The sequence below is a fragment of the Sycon ciliatum genome, chromosome 9 (genome assembly GCF_964019385.1).
Source record: "Sycon ciliatum chromosome 9, ocSycCili1.1, whole genome shotgun sequence".
Taxonomy (NCBI): Eukaryota; Metazoa; Porifera; class Calcarea; order Leucosolenida; family Sycettidae; genus Sycon; species Sycon ciliatum.
In genome coordinates, this window is record NC_088651.1 from 1,381,622 (window position 1) to 1,400,238 (window position 18,617).

An 18,617-nucleotide genomic window follows, 5' to 3' on the forward strand; every position below is an offset into this window, starting at 1 on the left:
CCGTGTCTTTTTGCCGTTTACTTATCAGAGTCATGCCCGTACTACTATTTTGAACAAAGTCCCATACCTGACTGCTCACTGCTGCCACTGCTCCTGTTCAGTTGCTGCTGCAGTTGCTGCTGTTGTTGCTGCGGCTGCTGTTCAGTTGCTGCTGTCGCGGCTGCTTCGCCTGCTGCTGCAGCTGCTGCGGCTGCTGCTACTGCTGCTGTTTCTACTGGGGTTTGCTGGTGCTGCTTCTGGTGGTGTTGCTGGGAATGCTGCTGCTGCTGCAGCAAGCTGCTTCAAACTCGGTTCTGCTGCCGCTTGCACCAACTCAGTTTCCGTTCGGAAATGTGTGCTAGCAGAGTGGAGTGGAGGAGTTTCATTATGTGCACGACCGCGTGGCCCAATGGATACGGCGTCTGACTTCGAATCAGAAGATTGTGGGTTCGAGTCCCATCGTGGTCGATCTACTTTTTTTTTCTTTGCTTCCTTTTTTCAGATGTGGCAGATATCAGAGTCAAAAAATGACTGCACCGACCGGACCGGGATGCAGGTCTACTGTAGACTTTTTTTACTAGTACTAGTAGTAGTAGTAGATCTACCGGTACGCGGTACATGTAGTTCTTTTTCAACCAAGGAGTATCGACTGGTAAAGGAGGATCGAGAGGATACCGTCACTGCATGAGGTATCTTTTTCAAAACCAGGGAGTCGTATTTTGGAATTACGACAGTCGGACTCCCTGTTCAAAACGCTTGTGGCTCAATGTAGCTGAACCATCGGACCTTATTTGTCAGCTTGGATCACGTGATCCATCCAGCTGCCGCGTGCGGCAAACAGCCCAAATAGCGCTAACTCTGGCCTGCGAGCGTTTGCTGCGACTAGCGCGCTAGCGCTCGTGACATACACATATAGCCAGAATGCTTTGACTTTGATGGCTTTCAGCTTCTATTTTTTGAAAAGTAGCGCGCTCAGACCAGCTCGCTCACTCTTTTCTTCTTCCATTTTTTAGGGCAATTGTTTTGTTTGATAGACGAAGCTTAGGGTCTCTTTGGGTTTGCAACCCTTACCCTCCTGGAAAAAATCATAGTTGCTAGACTGCGACACTTCAGACCAGGTACTATTAGAGCCGCTAATGGACGACGAGCTATTTTCCGCTATCCGGAGCTCAAGCATTTGGGCCGCTAAATGGACGAGACTCCTGCGGCAAAGGATGCAGAGAATGAGGAGAAAACACTCGTATTGGAGCAGGGAGTAGGTATTGTACTACTTCCTGGTATGGAGCACTGAGAAGCGGTAAGTCTTAGGGCAATTCTTAGCCAGTAATTACTTTCTCGCCATAATTATGTTCTCGTTTTTCGTGTCTTCTGTAATGCCAGTACACTAGCAGTACGACTACACTGTAGGCGAGAGTCCATTAGCCAGAGTGTGCAGCTCTCCATCTCTGCAGCATAAACAAATTAATGACAAATTTCCTTTGCCTAAGGGCTGGGTTCCACTGCCGCTCCGCCGCACATCATTCACGGCATGAAACGTCATCATTACGAGCTGGTCCAGCGAGGCCGCGGCTCATCACCAGCTTTCGCTTCGCTGCTTGATACAAAAAAATGCAAGCCGCGGTCACGGCTTGCATTGTTTCCCGCACTTAATTGTTTTATTCGGGGGAATTTTAATTCGTTGCACAGGCCAGAACACGAGGATTTTTTTGGATTTCACGCGCGCGCAGGCAGGCTAAATGCCATCAAAAAACGTCGAGCACGATCGCGGTACCGTGAATGGCGAGTGTCACTGGAACCGCGCCGCTCTGCTGCATGCAGCCAAGTACCGTGGAGCAGCGGAGCTGCGGAGCCGCAGTGGAACCCGACCCTAACCAAACTTATAGCAATTTGAAAATGTTTGACAATTTTTCATAAAAAACTTGACAACATTGTTCTTCTGTAGAGTGCCGCTGGCAACTCCATCGATGAACTCCATCAATGAGCGCAGGGATAAAGTTTAGAAACCCTTCGAGCGAGAACGTGTTTTCAAAAAGGAAGCACAAATATAGTATGGCCCCATCAAAGCCACTCGCTGACTACTTACCAGTAAAATGGGGTTGGACGGTTGTCAGATTAGCTGACATGTTTTCTGCCAACACAACCCTAAGCAGTTGTCAACTCTCAAGACTAAAAGAGCTTGCGAAGAAAGTGAGAAACCTTGGCTATGAAAGCACATGAAGCGTCAGAACATTATCGAGCAAACTTGGACCTAGATTACCAGTGTCTGCTCCAGAGCCAGGTCAGTGGCCCTGTTTGTGAGTACTTTGACCTTTTGGAAAAAGAACACTGGGTTACCTGCGACCCGGTCGGAAGTCCTGTCGAGTACTATACTTTTTTATACTTCGAGGGTATACCGCCACTGACAGGCTGCATACAATAGGTTCAAGCTAAAGTACTGTATCACCATGGTAATTACCTGGAAATTCGGTGTGTTTTCTACGTTTTTGTTAAACAAGCAGCAATGTGCCACAGAAATTACCATGGTGATAGAGTAGATGACCGTGTGAAGCGGTGTGAGATGCAGCAAAGGTGAGCCTGTTATTGCGAGTCTATGCCCTAAACAATAAACTTTGCCGTGGGATGATTCTCTTTGGGCTGCACACTCTGGTTAATGTACTCTTGGTGGCAGCATTCTGGTGCCAAAGATGATATTTTTTCAGAAAAATAAGCACTAGAGAAATGGAGTGGGAGTAACCTGAATTATTCTATTAGCAGAGCTGCAATGCTTGGGATATGAGATTATTCCCGTAGCTATGCAAAAGACGCTATTCAGTTGTACTTTAGTAGCATCTGGCGCTAGCCAGTATCCACACCGCTGTAATTCGGTGCGTGTCACGGTGCCTGGTAGGGTGGTTCACGTGGCATGCCATGGTTGGTGCAGTATCCCGTATGTGTCCCGTACCGTAATTCGAGTATGCGGTGCGCACCGTAGCATAGATGTATCTGGAGCGCTGTACGAGCTAAGATGTCGGGGCAAATATGGGGACATTCACAACATACAATGTGAATATGCACGTCAGTTTCGTTTTAAGAAGTGGGTTTGACGGAGTAAGAAAAGGCCCCAGCTTTGGCTGCTGCATGCTAGCCCAGTGGGTACCAATCTCCTGCCATCGGCCGAGTGCTGATGGAACGGAGTAGAAGAAAAAGAAAGAAGAATACAATTTCGGTAAGGGATATACAGTAAAACCTGTAACTAAAGACCACCGTCACTAGCGACCAGCCTGGTACTACCGGCCACTTCGCCAGGCACGGAAGGCTTCACATTCAATATGCACTGTGACTAGCGACTACCTTCTGAACGCGACCAGCGACCGCCATTTCCTGTCCCAAACACAATTTTTGACCCGTAACTAGCGACCGCGATGTAGGAAATCAAATGTTGCTCGAAGCTCCTTCTTGAAATTTTACTGATTTTCCATGGTCCTGAAAAGAATCTTTCGATACTACAGCTGAATAAATGAATGCAGGTAATTTGGGCTGTGGAGTCGGTGTGGACTGCACTACACCTGTCAAAATTTCAAGCGCTGTCAAGAAAAAACATGATAGGAAACGTCTTGGAGAGCGCATCGAAAGCACTCTCTGATCGATGTTACTACTCGGAGGAGAAACGAAGACTGGGCGGCTCTGTCACCCCAGTCATACAGACGGATCGACGATAGCATCAAGGAATCCAGAAACAAAGCAGCACCACAAGGTCCTGATGCTGAAGGATCGCGTTCAAGCAATCGAGAAGTCACAACAAGGACAGTCGGTATGATTGATCGCATGAACAAATTTGAAGCCCAGCGCGAAACGAAACTTCCCCAGGGAACGTTTGACTCCTGGCTTCAGAAGTAGCAGCTGAATTTGAAGTCTGCAAAAAATTAATCTTCTCTCTCTCTCTCTGTCTCTCTCTCTCTCTGTCTCTCTCTCTCTGTCTCTCTCTCTGTCTCTCTCTCCATCTCTCCGTCTTTCTGACATTGCGCAAGTCCTGGGGAATTGTATTAGCTGCATTTTGACATACATATCATATAATGGGATCCACATATGGTCACGCGGTGCAAACCTCTAACTAAAGACCACCTGCTACTAAAGACCGCTTTTGCTGGCACCAAGGGGTGGTCAGTAGTCACAGGTTTTACTGTACCGGTAAGTCGATAGCTAACTAAAATAATTAGCCGTATGGTTTAGAAATAGTGGTGGCGACTCTGGATGGCAGTCGTGAGTCCGTCAAGTGTCAAGTCGACGGAATAGCGCGAGCTCCAGTGTGGGGAGCAAACCCATTCCTAGGTTAGCATCCCCCCACCTCACAACAGAGCAACCGAGTTTTGGATTAAGCTGGGAGTGCCGATTCGAGCAACTGGTATGATGGCTCTGCTTGGAGCCACTAGATGGCTCGCAGCTGAGCCGGCAAATGACTCTGCTTGGAGCCGTCAAATGACTCCGCATGGAGCCACCGAATGACTTCGCATGGAGCCGCCGAATGACTCTGCATGGAGCCGCCGAATGACCCCGCATGGAGCCGCCGAATGACCCCGCATGGAGCCGCCGAATGACCCCGCATGGAGCCGCAAATTGACTCCGCATGGAGCCGCCAATGACTCCGTATGGAGCCGCCAATGACTCCGCTTGGAGCCGCCCATGACTCCGCATGGAGCCGCCAATGACTCCGCATGGAGCCGCCAATGACTCCACATGAAGCCGCCAATGACTCTGAGTAGAGCCGCCAATGACTCTGAGTAGAGCCTCCAAATGCTAAATATATTGGTATGCATAACCAGTTGAGAGCATATATTCCATAAATCGGCACTCCCGGAGCGGATCACAAAGTGCAGCTACCCGTGCAATCTGTAAGCGGTGCAAGCTAGGTAAAGACTGTCAGAACTTGATATCATGGGCTGAGGCCATTGCCGCAGCAACCCATACTTTGGCTGCAGGTGGCGTCCGAATGTTACTCGGGCAGACATCGCTTTCCACCTTCCCGCCTCTCTGAATATCGAGTCCCGCAGCTGATTCGAAACGGGTGGCCGGTGTACAACGCCAGGCCAAAGCCACAACTGATGAGCAATATCCTCGCAGTTGCTGTAAATGCCCATCGATTGGCATTCGCAGCTGATGCCGCTAGTTTTCCCAGGTGCTGCGGGCTGCCACAATTGCAAACAACCCTTTGCGACTGCTGCTCTGCTTGATTGACTGTCCATCGCCCTATCCCCGGTCGCAATTGTACGAGCACCGGCCAAGTGCACCACTTGCATCAGTGAATACCAGCAAGTCGGGGGACGGCGTCCATTTAGGGTGTAGGAAGAAGGACCGGCCGTTCCGCTTATCCAGGAGCTCAGGCCATCAGCGAAGATCTTTGAGGCACTCTTTGGAGAGCTTGATCAGGTAACACGGCTGCCGGTACCAGTTGGCAAGTGACCACAATCTGCAATTTGCATCCAGGGGCTATCACTCTTGTAGCAAACGGGAGCTTTCCCAGAAGAGACTCGAGTTGACATTGGGTAGTTGAAGCTGTGTGAAGAGTGGCCCGAAGGAGATCACGAAGCTCGGCAAGTTCGTCCATAGGCATACTGATGTTAGCGCGGCGGGTGTCCAGGATGACGCCGATAAACATTAGGACGTGGGCTGGACCCTCCACTTTTGCTGACGCCAGAGAAAACACCGAGGTATGTAAACGCGCGGCGCCGAGTAGCGAGTTGCTGGCGAGCTAACACAGGTCCAGAGCATGCATTGAGGAAGCACTTTTACTGACGCCAGAGAAACACCGAGGTATGTAAACGCGCGGCGCCGAGTAGCGAGTTGCTGGCGAGCTAACACAAGTTCAGAGCATGCATGGAGACAGAAACGTTAGTCGAGGCACTCCCCGTAATGGGATGATGCCAATAACGTCAGGACTTGAGCTGGACCCTCCACTTTTGCTGCAGCCAGAGAAACATCGAAGTGTGTAAACGCTCGGAGCAGAATAGCGAATTGCTGGCAAGCTAACACAAGTCCAGAGCATGCACTAAGAAGGAACGTTAGTTGAGGTATTCCCCGTAATGCAACAGGCGTGTGAGTGCGAACTGCTAGCACATAATCCATTCACTGGCGGATGCGACAGAGTTCCATATAGCTGGACTGGAGCGTAATACAGTCTGAAGGGCAGGGCACTCTCATAAAAGTATTGATCCTGCCAGCGGATCGACAAGGACCAATCCTCCGGGTGGACGGGAATTCGGCAGACTGCACTTTTAACATTGAGCTTAGCAAGATACACCGGGGCGAGCACAATTGTGGAGGAAATTGGTTGGGAACGCATGTTCCGCAAGTTGCATGCTCGAAAGTCGAAAACAGCAATGACATGCAAGAGACATTGTACAGGATCTTGGAGGGCGCATGAACATGTGACTCGCGCATGCGTGCAGGTCGGGCCAGCTCGCTGGGCTGCCTGCTAACTTGCGTTAGCATGCTAACGCTCATTATGGTTTAGACCGCATTATTGTAATGGTCGCGGTTTGATTTCAAAAGACCATAGAACGTGTCGTACTATCGGTCGAAAGTTTAGGGGTGTGGTACTAATGGGCTGGGAATGTAAGGATCGGGTAGATTGCAGTGTTTTAATGGTCGTAGTTGTTGTATAAATAGAATGCTGAGATAATTAGAAGAGGACTATGAGGAAGAGCAAAATGACAGGGGTGACAGTGTTAAAGCTCTGAGCAGACGGCGTCGGCAGGAGTGACACAGAGTAGAAGAAGGGAGAAGAGAGGTCCCGCCGCCTCGAGAGTCGCCGTGCTTGCGAAAGGCTATGCCAACAGCAAGAAACGACGGAGCAAATATCCCGTCGTTTGGAGACTCACCGCCTTCGTGACAAAACGCGTTGACAGCTAGAGACCGCTGCACAGGCATCCATTCAGCAGGAGAAAATACATGCTCTCATGCTCGAACTTGTTCGGTGTGCGGGGCCATCATCATGTTACGCACCAGCCTGGCCCTATTCCGTTGATGTTCCGTACCATTCTGGCAAAGACTGCTGGCCACATGTTGAAACGGGGCTTGAAAAAAATGAAATAAGCTAGTACCAAAGCGTAATCTATTATTATATTTACTTTTACTTGGTAGAATGTACCTGTCTGAGAGTTTGAGTTTTGAGTTATGTATCGATGTGCGTTTATGAACTAAAGTTTTGATTGTCATGCACATGTTTTTGTATTGCAAAGACGTTTCTATCAGTTCGAACAACACACATGATGACCTAGGCAAATATTAAGCATAGCGAGGGCTCCTGGGCGGTCAAGCCCTCTCTAGCCTTCAAGCCCAAGCGCTCTTTATTTGTGCGATATCGAAATGAAAAACCAAATGCAATAACAACGATGAACAATTTATTTCAGCCAAGTACAAGTGGGGTCTATTGGTATCCTTTATTTCAGCCGAATAAAACTGTTGTTTATTGCTATCGCATAATGCATGATTACCTAGGCAAAAAAGATAGTGAGGGCCCTGAGCTTTCAACTGAGCTCTCTCGTTGGAATTATTAATATGGAGGTGTATGTGCCAATTTTTCACGTAGGATTGCCTGCCACTTGCAGCACTGCATTGCCTTCTGCAACATGGGGAAAGCTGCGTGCTCAGGCCCGTAGCAGCTCCATTCTGGTTGGTCCAGCGAGACCTGACTTCCACAACTTTGCTTGCTTTTCTTGTGACGGGCATATACATGGTACAAAGTATGTGTGTATGTGTGTGTGTGTGTGTGTGTGTGTGTGTGTGTGTGTGTGTGTGTGTGTGTGTTGGCGTTCCTCTGGAGCAGCTTGGTGACATCGTCCAAGATCTACAGGGATGGCGGGTCATCTGCCGTGACGCTGTCGACGCTATTGTCCAGTCCCGCATGAAGCCTGTGGCGAAGCCCCTCATTTGTGGCACTTGTGCGCGCAGTTTTCGTTGGCCACAGGATATTGCGACGCACAAGTGTAACGCTGTTCGTGCGCTGAGTATGGCGTTCCCCGCCCGGTGGACAACACGTCTCCTGGTCTGCCCCGTACGGGGCCACATAGCCAGTCATGGCAGTGGAAGAAGGAAGGAAGGAAGGTGTGTGTATGTGTGTGTGTGTGTGTGTGTGTGTGTGTGTGTGTGTGTGTGTGTGTATGTATGTGTATGTGTGTGTGTGTGTGTGTGTGTGTGTGCATGCATGTGTGTGTGTGTGTGTGTGTGTGTGTGTGCGTGCGTGCGTGTGTGTGTGCGTGTGCGTGTGCCCCCCCCCCCCACCCAAACCAAGTTCATGGTTTCTGGCCCCAACACCTCTAACGACGATCTAGAGCCGCTCGCGACTCGAACCATGGAGATTGCCCATGTGTCGTCTTTTCGTTACCTTGGATCCAACATACACAGCAGCGGCCGATGTCATGATGATGTCACATCCTGGATCTCTGTCTTTTCTCCTTCTGTCTGCCTGTCTGTCTGTCTGTCTGTCTGTCTGTCTGTCTGTCTGTCTGTCTGTCTGTCTGTCTGTCTGTCTGTCTGTCTGTCTGTCTGTCTCTCTCTCTCTGTGTTTGTGTGTGTGTGTGTGTGTGTGTGTGTCTTTCTCTCTCTCTCTCTCTCTCTCTCTCTCTCTCTCTCTCTCTCTCTCTCTCTCTCTCTCTCTCTCTCTCTCTCTCTCTCTCTCTCTCTCTCTCTCTCTCTCTCTCTCTCTCTCTCTCTCTCTCTCTCTCTCTCTCTCTCTCTCTCTCTCTCTCTCTCTCTCTCTCTCTCTCTCTCTCTCTCTCTCTCTCTCTCTCTCTCTCTCTCTCTCTCTCTCTCTCTCTCTCTCTCTCTCTCTCTCTCTCTCTCTCTCTCTCTCTCTCTCTCTCTCTCTCTCTCTCTCTCTCTCTCTCTTTCCCCCGCTCTCTCTCTATGTGTCAATATACAGCTTTCACCGTCCAGGAGCGACACTGACTCGCACTGCTATCTGGTGCTCACGAGGTGTTTGTCGCGCTGCAAACGGAGCGTCTCTGTAAGTTTGTATCCCTGGTGATGTTTGGACCTGGAGAGCACTATATAAATGGTGCTTCTCAGGCACAATCTTCCTCAGCCTACTCAAACTCGACTGATGAGGGTAAATTTTCCCGAAACACTGTGTATTGAACAGGGAGTGGTCCCTTCTTGCAGGTTTTCCGAGTGGAAGGTTGGATGGACTTTTCGTGTGTTCTGGGTGGCAGCTGTCAGTCAGTCAAGTGTAAAGTCAAGGCGGTGGAATAGCGTGAGCTCCAGTGTCGAGAGCAAACCCTTTCCTAACAATCTTCGCCGAAGTCGCAACCACTATTTCGTAGGTCTACCCTTGTTAGGAGACAACCCTGGGGGTATCAACTTTTTTTGTCTGATAACGAGTACATTTTTCTGCTGCTTTGCATCATCCATATTGTGTCCACATCAAAACTGATGGTTCCTTGTTATTAGACAGTGTTTTCCACCAGACCCCTGTACAAGACAACCCATTATCAGACAATGTTTCATCGGACCCCGATACAAGACAACATGAAATATCAATCGAGCTATCCTCGGCCATCCGCTTTTTCTTGTAATGAGAATTCAAACCTGTGGGACAGCTGAAGGGGACGTTATAACGAATTTGGTCTACAAACGAATAATCTCTTATCCGGACTTGCATGTACGACTGCTAATGATTCATGGGATTTTGGATCGTTGTTCACTAATGAGGTTTGTCTTGCAACCGATGTCTTACTAACGAGGGTAGGACTGTAAATTTTAAATGCTTGAAAGTTGAAACTTCGTTTTTCAGATGAATCAGACTGCAAATCAATAGCATAGCAAAGACCATAGCTATCCTAGGAACACTTGAGTAGTGCCCTCTTTTACCTTTTTCTATGTTGTCCTCTACAGTTTGAGCAGGTATGGATGTTTCCTAGTGCCTTCTAGAATTTCTAGGTATATCATTGGTCTTGTTCGGATCGTCCGTTACGTTTGCAGCTGTTCAAACTTGTATTGTTGTTTATTATTTTATTGATTTATTTATTCTACTTGCCTTTCCTATCTTCTTGTGTTTTAGCATTAGGCGATTTGATCGCAGGACAAGAGAGGAGCTGATGGACGATCTCTCCAATGTTCCTCTTGGTTCGGAGCGGCGCCGAGTGCTGACGTTGGGACTTGGGTAAGGATGAGTGTTCCCTCATGTTTACAAGTTATCCGTTTTGTCCAACACTAACGGTTATATGCAGAATACTGCTGAGTCAAAAATGTGCAACAATCAGCACAAAAACTGACTGAGATCATGACATTCAACGACCTGATGCTTAGCTGTATCACGTTTATACCCGTTAGTGTTGGACAAAACGGATAACTCGTAAACGTATGGTCCTCTTTTTTAATTTTAATCCTTGGCTCTCCATCCGAGTTCCCTCATGTGTTGCTATTATTTTTATTTACTTATTTTTTTGCCCAGGGTCTACATTCTACATTTATTTTACTTAGACTAGGGTTAGCTGTCCGTTTACCAGTACTCATCCACACGTATGTGCACATAGGGTCTACACAGAACTCTATCAGTAGGTATTTTTGTATAGGAGGTTGTCTATCCTCCGGGATAGCACTATATACTCCCATTCTGTGTGTTCTCTGGTAGCTATGTTCCTTGGAGACCATATGACTGTGCCAGTGTGGTGACCGAGGTGAGGTGTGTCTGCACTGGCATCGTCAACTTGTCTACTGCTACGTGCTCCCCAGTGCTCCATCTGTATCCTGTACTTTATTTGGGGGGGGGCAATACCGGTACTTCAGGTGCAAGGGGGATGGGGTGGGGGACATCATGCCCCCAATGAACCTCTCCAGGCGTTGTTCTGGAGTAGACTAACCATAGGCGGAGTGTACACATGCAGCACATAGTTTGGGAATTAGAACGCGATCAGACTCGGGCATATTCAAAGGCAGTCTATTGTGATAGTAGTCCTGGACGGATCTCACTATGATGATATAGGTCGTGCCCAGCATCACAATGCCAAACATTATAAATGACTGTTTTTTTTCCTGAGGGGCTAGATGAACATGTGGCTAGACTGCCAATGGCAACCAACAGGCTCAAGGCTGTGTTGAGACTTCGTGTTTGCGACCCGAGTCAATTGTTTACTCACCATGACTAGGCATCGCATTGGGCATCGTATGACCATTTTATATGTCACTGTTCTTAGTCGCACCGGGGGCGCATGCCCGTTTTCAGGAGACTTATCAAAACACATACCGGTAAGCCCTGTGCCCTGAAGGTTAGGCCTATTGTTAGTCTGAATAGTCCTGGCTACTATCCCGCTAAGCTCATTGACTTTCTACTGAACCTGTATGTATGTGAGGAAAGTACTGTTCTGGCCTGAACTACGGATTTCATCAACTTGGTAGAAGGTTTGCCTGTGCGGGACGATCATTTATTTTTGAGTATAGATGTGACCAGCCTTTACACCAACATCCCCAACGAGCTCGGTCACGTGGCATTGTCGTGGTATATCACACACAGGTATACAAGGTGGATGCCCCCGGCCCTTCGTACACGGTTAACAACAGCAGTGACTTCCTTGATGTCAGTCATTCGGAAAACTAACGGGTTCGTGTACGATAACGATTTGTTTCCGCAGATCCAAGGGACTGCCATGGGTTCGCCGGCAGCAGTGGTCTATGCCGACATTGTTATGCTGTATTTGGAGAATCGGTACATTTTGCCGATCTTAGAGGGGGAGGGTTTAGAGGTTCAGGTTTATAGACGCTTTATCAGTGACATTTTTGTTTCATTGCATGGTTGCGAAGGTCAAGTTCAGCGCGCTTTAGACAGGATTAATAAGTGTTCGGCCCTCGAGTTTGCGCATGAACTGGCACATGATGGCATTGATTTCCTGGACACCACAGTTTTCCGTAGTAAGGGATACATGGCGGTGAAGCCTCATTTCAAGGTCACCAATCGTTTCCTGTATCTGCTTGCCGGTAGTAACCACCCCCGTAGTATGGGTAAAGGTGTGATCACTGGGGAGTTGATCCGTATCCGTCGGTCTTCGACCCTTGACCACCACTACGAAGCTGCTGCCGAGCAGGCGAAGCAGACTTTCCGGGCCTGTGTATAAAAGAGCTCCATCTTTCATCTTTCAGACCGTACACCAGGCATGCAAGGCCGGCACAGCTGGGGTGGCTGGGGCGGCCTCAGCCGCCCCACTTTTTTGGCCATTTTTTGTTCTTGTTTTTTTAGCACACTGCAACAAAGCGCGATGATCGCAGCTCAGCTCAAACGTGGCAAATAATGAAGAATCCTTGTGTATCAAGGTCAAGGTGTGTGTGTGTGTGCGTGTGTGTGTGTGTGTGCCTGTGTGTGTGTGTGTGTGTGCCTGTGTGTGTACGTGCCTGTGTGTGTGTACGTGCCTGTGACGTGTACAGCCGGTGTGTGCACACCGCTAGCTAAACCGACCAACGGCTACTCCCAGGGCACAAACTATTCTGCTGGAGGCAGCGTCGTCTTCGGCTGAAATTCCGGATACAACCTGCAGGGAAGCATTGTGCGCATCTGCCAGATTGACGGTTCCTGGAGTGGGGCAGCTGCCTCATGTAATCGTAAGTTGAATTTCAAGAGAGCCAATATATCCCTCTTGTGTAGAGAAGCTTCAGGCATGTAGGAAGGCAGATTCTGGTGGCGTTGATCTTTCCTATTTACAGAGCATGTAATAGTCTGGGTGTTACCTGCCACTTTTCATCATCACAAATGATGATCGTGCTTCAAGTATCACAGGACCCAGGACCAGTCGGGCATCTCAGCCTGAGTCCTTAGGATATATGTTATACTTGTAGGTGTATGGTTAGGGTGTTTCACCGGGTAGAGGCGACGGTTTCAAATAGGACACAGGTTGCAAACCGGAACGGACTCAATATTCACTTTCTCTCTTGGTATTTTGATTAGAAAACATATGTCACAGTGAGACTACGATGTGTTATACTCCGAGCCAAAATTTCATGGCTCTGCGATGACCATACGCGCCATACCAAGCAGGTGAGTTTTTGACGTGTTGCTTCGCACTGCGACTTGAGTTTTTCGACTTTCGAAAAATCAACTTCTTGTCGCAGGTAAACAGCGGCTCGCCTCTTTCCAATAAAGCACCGCATACCAATCAAAACTAATGGAAGCACACACAAGGCTTATTGTTACTCTGTACTGGCCATCGTGGAGCGATAGCAATTACCTAATTTCAGACCCAGAGTGAATTTGACGTGCACTCTAAAACGTGTCCGGTTTGGAGCCACCTCTGATTTGAACTTTTTTTGAAGCGAAAAATTGGGCAACTTGGAGGCAATGGGTCAACACAAAGAAGTGGCTCAGTTCGATTGACTCTGGCCCCAGAGCAAACTTCAGCATGCCAGTTTCCTTCCACAAACATATTTCGAGTGAAAAATCAACGCTGATGATCGGTTTGGGTCTATACAAATTTGGCTGTCAAGGCGTTCCGGTATCGAACCGTCTACTCTACCAGAACACTGAGTTGTTGGCATAAGCCGGTAACTTTTGACGAGCCTGTTTTAGGCTACCACCTCCTCCAAATATGCTAATATCTCTTGACTGTACAAAAGATGTGCCGAGCAGACACTTTCTTCATCTCTTGACTGCTTTGTGTGTTGTGTGTATGGGTACGTGTATCCAGCCATTCAACTGCAGTGCCAGTCTGGCTACCTGCCCTGCCTGCGTTCCAGTGGCTGTATCCTGCCATCATAGCGCTGCGACGGTGTTTGGTACGACTGTGCTGATGGCTCTGATGCACAGTACTGCCCAGGCAAGGTCACACCAGCTCCAGGTAAGCACCAGCAGCAGCACTGATAGTAGTACCATGACTTCTATTATTATTACAGGGTGCGACAGAGCTCTCGGCCATTGAAGAAAATGTTGAGTCACCTCCACCACCACACTGCGCTTTTTAGCCGACTAGACCCTCCTGCACACAACCATCACCATTGCGAGGACACTTCCGTAGACGATATTGATAAACTCCTTCAGACAGCTGTTTCGCCAATACATAGCTCATCAGTGAAGGTAGATATTGAATGATTAAAAATATAGACCAAACTGCTATTATATAGGGGGTTTCCACATACAAAACTGGCATAGCTGAGGTGATAACGCGGGAAAAGGAAAGTGTGAAGTACTGTTGACGCGCATTGGACATGCATGCAGCGTCGGATATTCGGCGCGGAAAATCAATCACTATTCAATGCAGAAATAACGTGCCAGAATCAGAGTACTATGTAGCTAGTAGTGAGAGTCTGTGTACTAGTATTGCAGTTGTCCGAGCGCCATGAAGGCCTGCGAACGCACCTCACGACCCGCCGACGTCGACAGCCACAGCACCCCTGGGGCATGACACTGTACTGCTCGCCCGTCGCGCCAAGACGCTTGGCAGTCACTAGGCTTCATGCCACCGATGTTGTCCGCAAGCTACCTTGTTATCTGCCCATCACCTACTGTCGCTGACACGCTGGGAGGCCCCGCGGCATTCGCCCAGTATATCGTCGTCAGAGCTGTGTCGACGTTACAATAACGCTGGTAGAAACAAACAGTTGGTCGTATGGTATTGCGTCCTCCGGATTGTCCCTTGACTCGTCTTGTCCCTCTTCTTGCTCTGACGCTAATGACTTCTATTACAAGCAAAATGTAGAGCCAGGGGCGTACACCGCTCGCCTCTAGGAGTGGTTCCCATGCCAACTGATCAACCAACATAATTCCACACGGCTAGTGCTTTTATACGTATCCGATGGAGTTTCTGCATAAACTGCTGGATAATGTCACTGCTACGCATATTTGATTTAAAAAGACTGAACTTTGCCAAGGCATTTTTTATGGATGTTTTGTTCAGCAGGACGATTTCATGTTATGCCGTGAAACGAGTCGCTGAAGCACATCCACACGCTCAGTCTTGAGTCGGGTTATATTCTCGGGAGGACTGCGGTAAAGCTGCCCAAACTTCGAATCACCTGGAGCAAACATTACACAGGGCAAGCAGAAGCCACCATGGCACGCCGGTCAAAAGACTACCCAGGGAAACTCCTCCAACCAGGATAGTTGAAAGCGGCGCTGTTTGCCACCCGTCTGGACACGCACAGGAAACGAAATCCTTCGCCTTCAGTGCAGCTAGTGGCGCACAATGATTTTCAATGACGGAAATCTTTTCCATGTATGGCAAATTTCGGAGGAATCAGGGATTCCACCGTGGAGGTACACTTTCAGAATATCCTATCCAACACACTCCAATGTCACTGAAGTACGTCTTGGATGATCCAGCAGCTTCCAACAACGGTCGCTCTACAGCTTCGCCGGCGATTCCGTCCTCTGTGCTGCTCGTTGCAGACTCCACTTGGAAGTCAGGTGCGTCCGCAATCTCATCTATCGCTTGACCTTTGTCACTGGCTACACGCTTTGCCTCCTGCTCGAAATAGCTCTGAATAGAGCGCTGGCCCTCTGGATGTCGACTCTTCATTTTTCTTTTCCACAAAGCGAAAGCATCGTCAAAAACGTAACCAACTCTGTCGAAACAAACTGCAAAGGAAATGACTCTGAGATCGAGGAATCGCTGTAACTCGTATGTAGAGACTTCGTTGCACCCAGTAAGTTCAGTAGATCTACGCTGTGTCACAAAAATGCCTCAGCAGCACTTTTACACCTTGCCTTGTCACCGTCCTCGGACGGTCAGGCGGACTGCAGGCGACTACGCCGCCTAGGCATGCATGCACTGCATGCACGCTGGGCCTTGATCAAAACATTCTCCGTAGATCTACCCACATCGAAATTATTTTACTGGTTCCCGGGCATCCCGGGAACCGCCCTATGTACGCCCCTGAGAGCTACTGTTGACCGCTATTCACTGCTGTATTTATTTTATTACTTTGCATGGCCATGTTGAGGCAGTCTTCGCATCAATTTCCTTTACACAATGCGTGTACTACAATGTATTCAAAACCAACGTCTGTGCCACGCACACATACACAAACGTTTTAGGGATGAAACGAGTATATCGAATACTCGAGCGCTTGCTCGAAAATTCGAAAGGAGTGAGGACTCGTGTCGCAAAACACTCAAAGTATCTTATGCACAGTGTACTGTTTGCTTGTACATCAAGCACGTCTGTTACTCTGACCAGTACTGATAACCCATGCAAGTGTGAAATTATTACTTGTCCCTACTTACCAACAAAAGACGTAGTTCAGACTATTTCCTGCACTAGGCTGCATGCAAGACTACATGTGTATCAGGTGTAATACGTTCAGTGTTACGAGAGTGTGTGCAGTACATTGTTTTATGTTGTCAGTAAAATACTCGTACTCGCTTGAATACTCGCTCGTTTTTTCAAAGAGTACTCGAGTCCTCAATTTTGGCACTCGTTTCACCCCTAGGCCAAACATGCATGCACTGAATGCCTGTGCTCTGTGCTCTGTGCACTCTGTGCTTGTGCAGGTCAAACCGACTGCCAGGTCCTGTCACCACCGGCACTGGGCTCAATGACCGTGAACGGCTTGATGTTCAGCAACACGACCACGTTTGTGTGCACATCTCCCTATGTCCTTATGGGCTCGGCCGTGCGTACTTGTGAAATCAACGGCCAGTGGAGCGGTGTGCAGCCAACTTGCGTCCGTAAGTACATGTACCAATGCTCGACTGGCTTGTATTATGCATTCCCGTTCATCACACCGCTCATACTGTCAAATGCTGCCTCTTCTCATTCACAATGGCATGGGTCACAGTAGATAGGCCTGGTGCAGGTATTGCCAGTTCCTTGCTTGCTGCAGTACAGTATGACATATTAACTTAGCTGGTAAGCAGTGCATGTGTGCGTGGCAAGTGTTATTTTTGTCCATTGCTTCCCAACCCATGTGTAGTGACGACTGCTGCTCTGAGTGCGGCCAGTGACGACTGCTGCTCTGAGTGCGGCCAGTGACGAGCTAGTCAAGGACTCCGTCTCAGAACGCATGACACAAACGTGTAAGCCTAGTATTGCTGCATAATTAAGAGCAATTTCTCCTACTGCTGACTGCTGAAAATGTTGTGTCCTTCACAACTAGTCTCTTTGTTCTAAGAAGTCTGCCTCTTTCATCGATTCGTGTTTACCTAGCTGCGTTACGCTATTAGTAGCCTATTACCTGTTGTGCAATGGGGCTGGCCTAAAAGCTGCTCGCTCAACAGTTGTGTTGCATGGCATAGAGCGAGAGACGGCAAGCCGCCTCGGCGTATTTGCGGATAGAGCTTTTATTAGAAAGGAAAAGGACATATGGATACGAGTTAAGAGTAACTGTCCACCACTGTAACTAGCTACTACAGTAAAAAAAATGCAACAACTAGGCACAAAACTGACAGAGTGCTGAGACATTCGACGACCTGACTCCTAGCTTCAACACATCTCCGTAGCGCTAACCAACAGCCTTCCAACTTGGAAGGTTCAAGGTTAAAAGGAGAGACCAAAGAGGGGAAGGTAAGCGCAACGAAAATGAGCACAAGCTAGTAGTTGAAGCTACAGTCCCACAAGAACAAGAAATGTTGATTGTTACTTGTTACTGGACGATGACGAAACCAGTATTACCTTTCCCTCTTTGGTCTCTCCTTAACACCACGGAGATGTGTTGAAGCCAGGAGTCGGGTCGTCAAATGTTTTAGTGCCTGGTTGTTGCACTTTCTGACTGTATTTAGTATATAGTGACAGTTACTCTACACTCATATCCATACGTCCTTTTCCTTTCTACATTAATTTTATTATTGCCATATTGGCTCAACATCTGAGTTTCAAAGAGCTTTTAGTGGACGACTTAATCCATTTTCGGCAATACTTACAACGATCCAATCAGTCATATTGTAGATCAGGCTATGCTGTGGGTAAGTATACTACTGGCCTTGTATGGCTTATTGTTTGCCAGCGAGTATTTAGCATCATCTACTAGTATTCACTCGTTTGACAGCCAAAGAGTATTTGTGTGGGAGGCTGGGAGTCTCGCACCTGACTTAGTCACGTTGCGCCTGAAGGTCACTAAGACGCGGCCATATACGGTGGAGCCGTCGCAGTTCCATCTACTGTCGACGAAACATGCCCGGTATTGGCTATTCCGGTACATGACAGCCCATGCCTGTAGCACCAAGCCTGTGTTCACTTTTGCCAAAGGGATCCACCTTACTCGGCCTTATTTAAATATGATACGGCAAGCAGACGGTGGCAAAGTACGGCTTAGAAGCTCTACATCTGGCAAGTGGCCGGCATACCACCCCAATGGACATCGGAACAGTACACGTAGAGTAGCATCTCTACGTGACAGGGTATGAGCGCAAGTGAGTGTTTATGCTCTACTAATGTGCATTGATTCTGTGACGATAGTTGGTGTACAGATCTCATCACATGTGCCTTAGGTGGGATTTGCTATTGTCACTGGAAAATTCAGCCCTAACAAACAGTGTGATGGATGAATTTGACTCCAAGTATCTGCTTTTGGGAATGCCATGTATGCATGTCTGGCGTGCTGCTGCTATAATGTTGTGGCAGCAGCATTTTGGTGCGATGGACTGTTCTTGTAACGGTGTACCTACCCATTTGCTGTTGCTGGATGCCGTGTTTTGTCAGTTGTGCCTGTTTGAAGGTGCCAGGCCAGCTTGTGTTGGTGCGTTCCCG

General features: G+C 48.4%; 1 protein-coding gene and 1 non-coding gene across 4 annotated transcripts; both read left to right on the forward strand.

Moving 5' to 3' along the window:
* Positions 1-374: 374 nt before the first annotated feature.
* Positions 375-447, forward strand: Trnar-ucg (transfer RNA arginine (anticodon UCG)). The gene has a single exon. It is a non-coding gene; the product is annotated as a tRNA-Arg (tRNA).
* A 516-nt stretch (positions 448-963) lies between these two features.
* LOC135824699 (uncharacterized) lies at positions 964-17,063 on the forward strand. 3 transcript variants are annotated; one of them, XR_010554920.1, is made up of 8 exons: positions 964-1,276; positions 7,781-8,058; positions 8,876-8,959; positions 10,013-10,114; positions 12,370-12,543; positions 13,623-13,772; positions 16,424-16,600; positions 16,874-17,063. XR_010554920.1 is itself a non-coding variant. In XM_065337410.1 (8 exons), exons 2-5 carry the CDS (start codon positions 7,859-7,861, stop codon positions 12,392-12,394), a joined length of 411 nt encoding a protein of 136 aa, XP_065193482.1. In that variant the 5' UTR covers positions 964-1,276; positions 7,781-7,858; the 3' UTR covers positions 12,395-12,543; positions 13,623-13,772; positions 16,424-16,600; positions 16,846-17,063. The 3 variants fall into 3 exon arrangements, 1 of the variants encoding a protein (XP_065193482.1); XM_065337410.1 differs by having other exon boundaries at positions 16,846-17,063; XR_010554921.1 differs by lacking the exons at positions 7,781-8,058; positions 8,876-8,959 and having other exon boundaries at positions 1,258-1,276; positions 16,846-17,063.
* Positions 17,064-18,617: the final 1,554 nt, after the last annotated feature.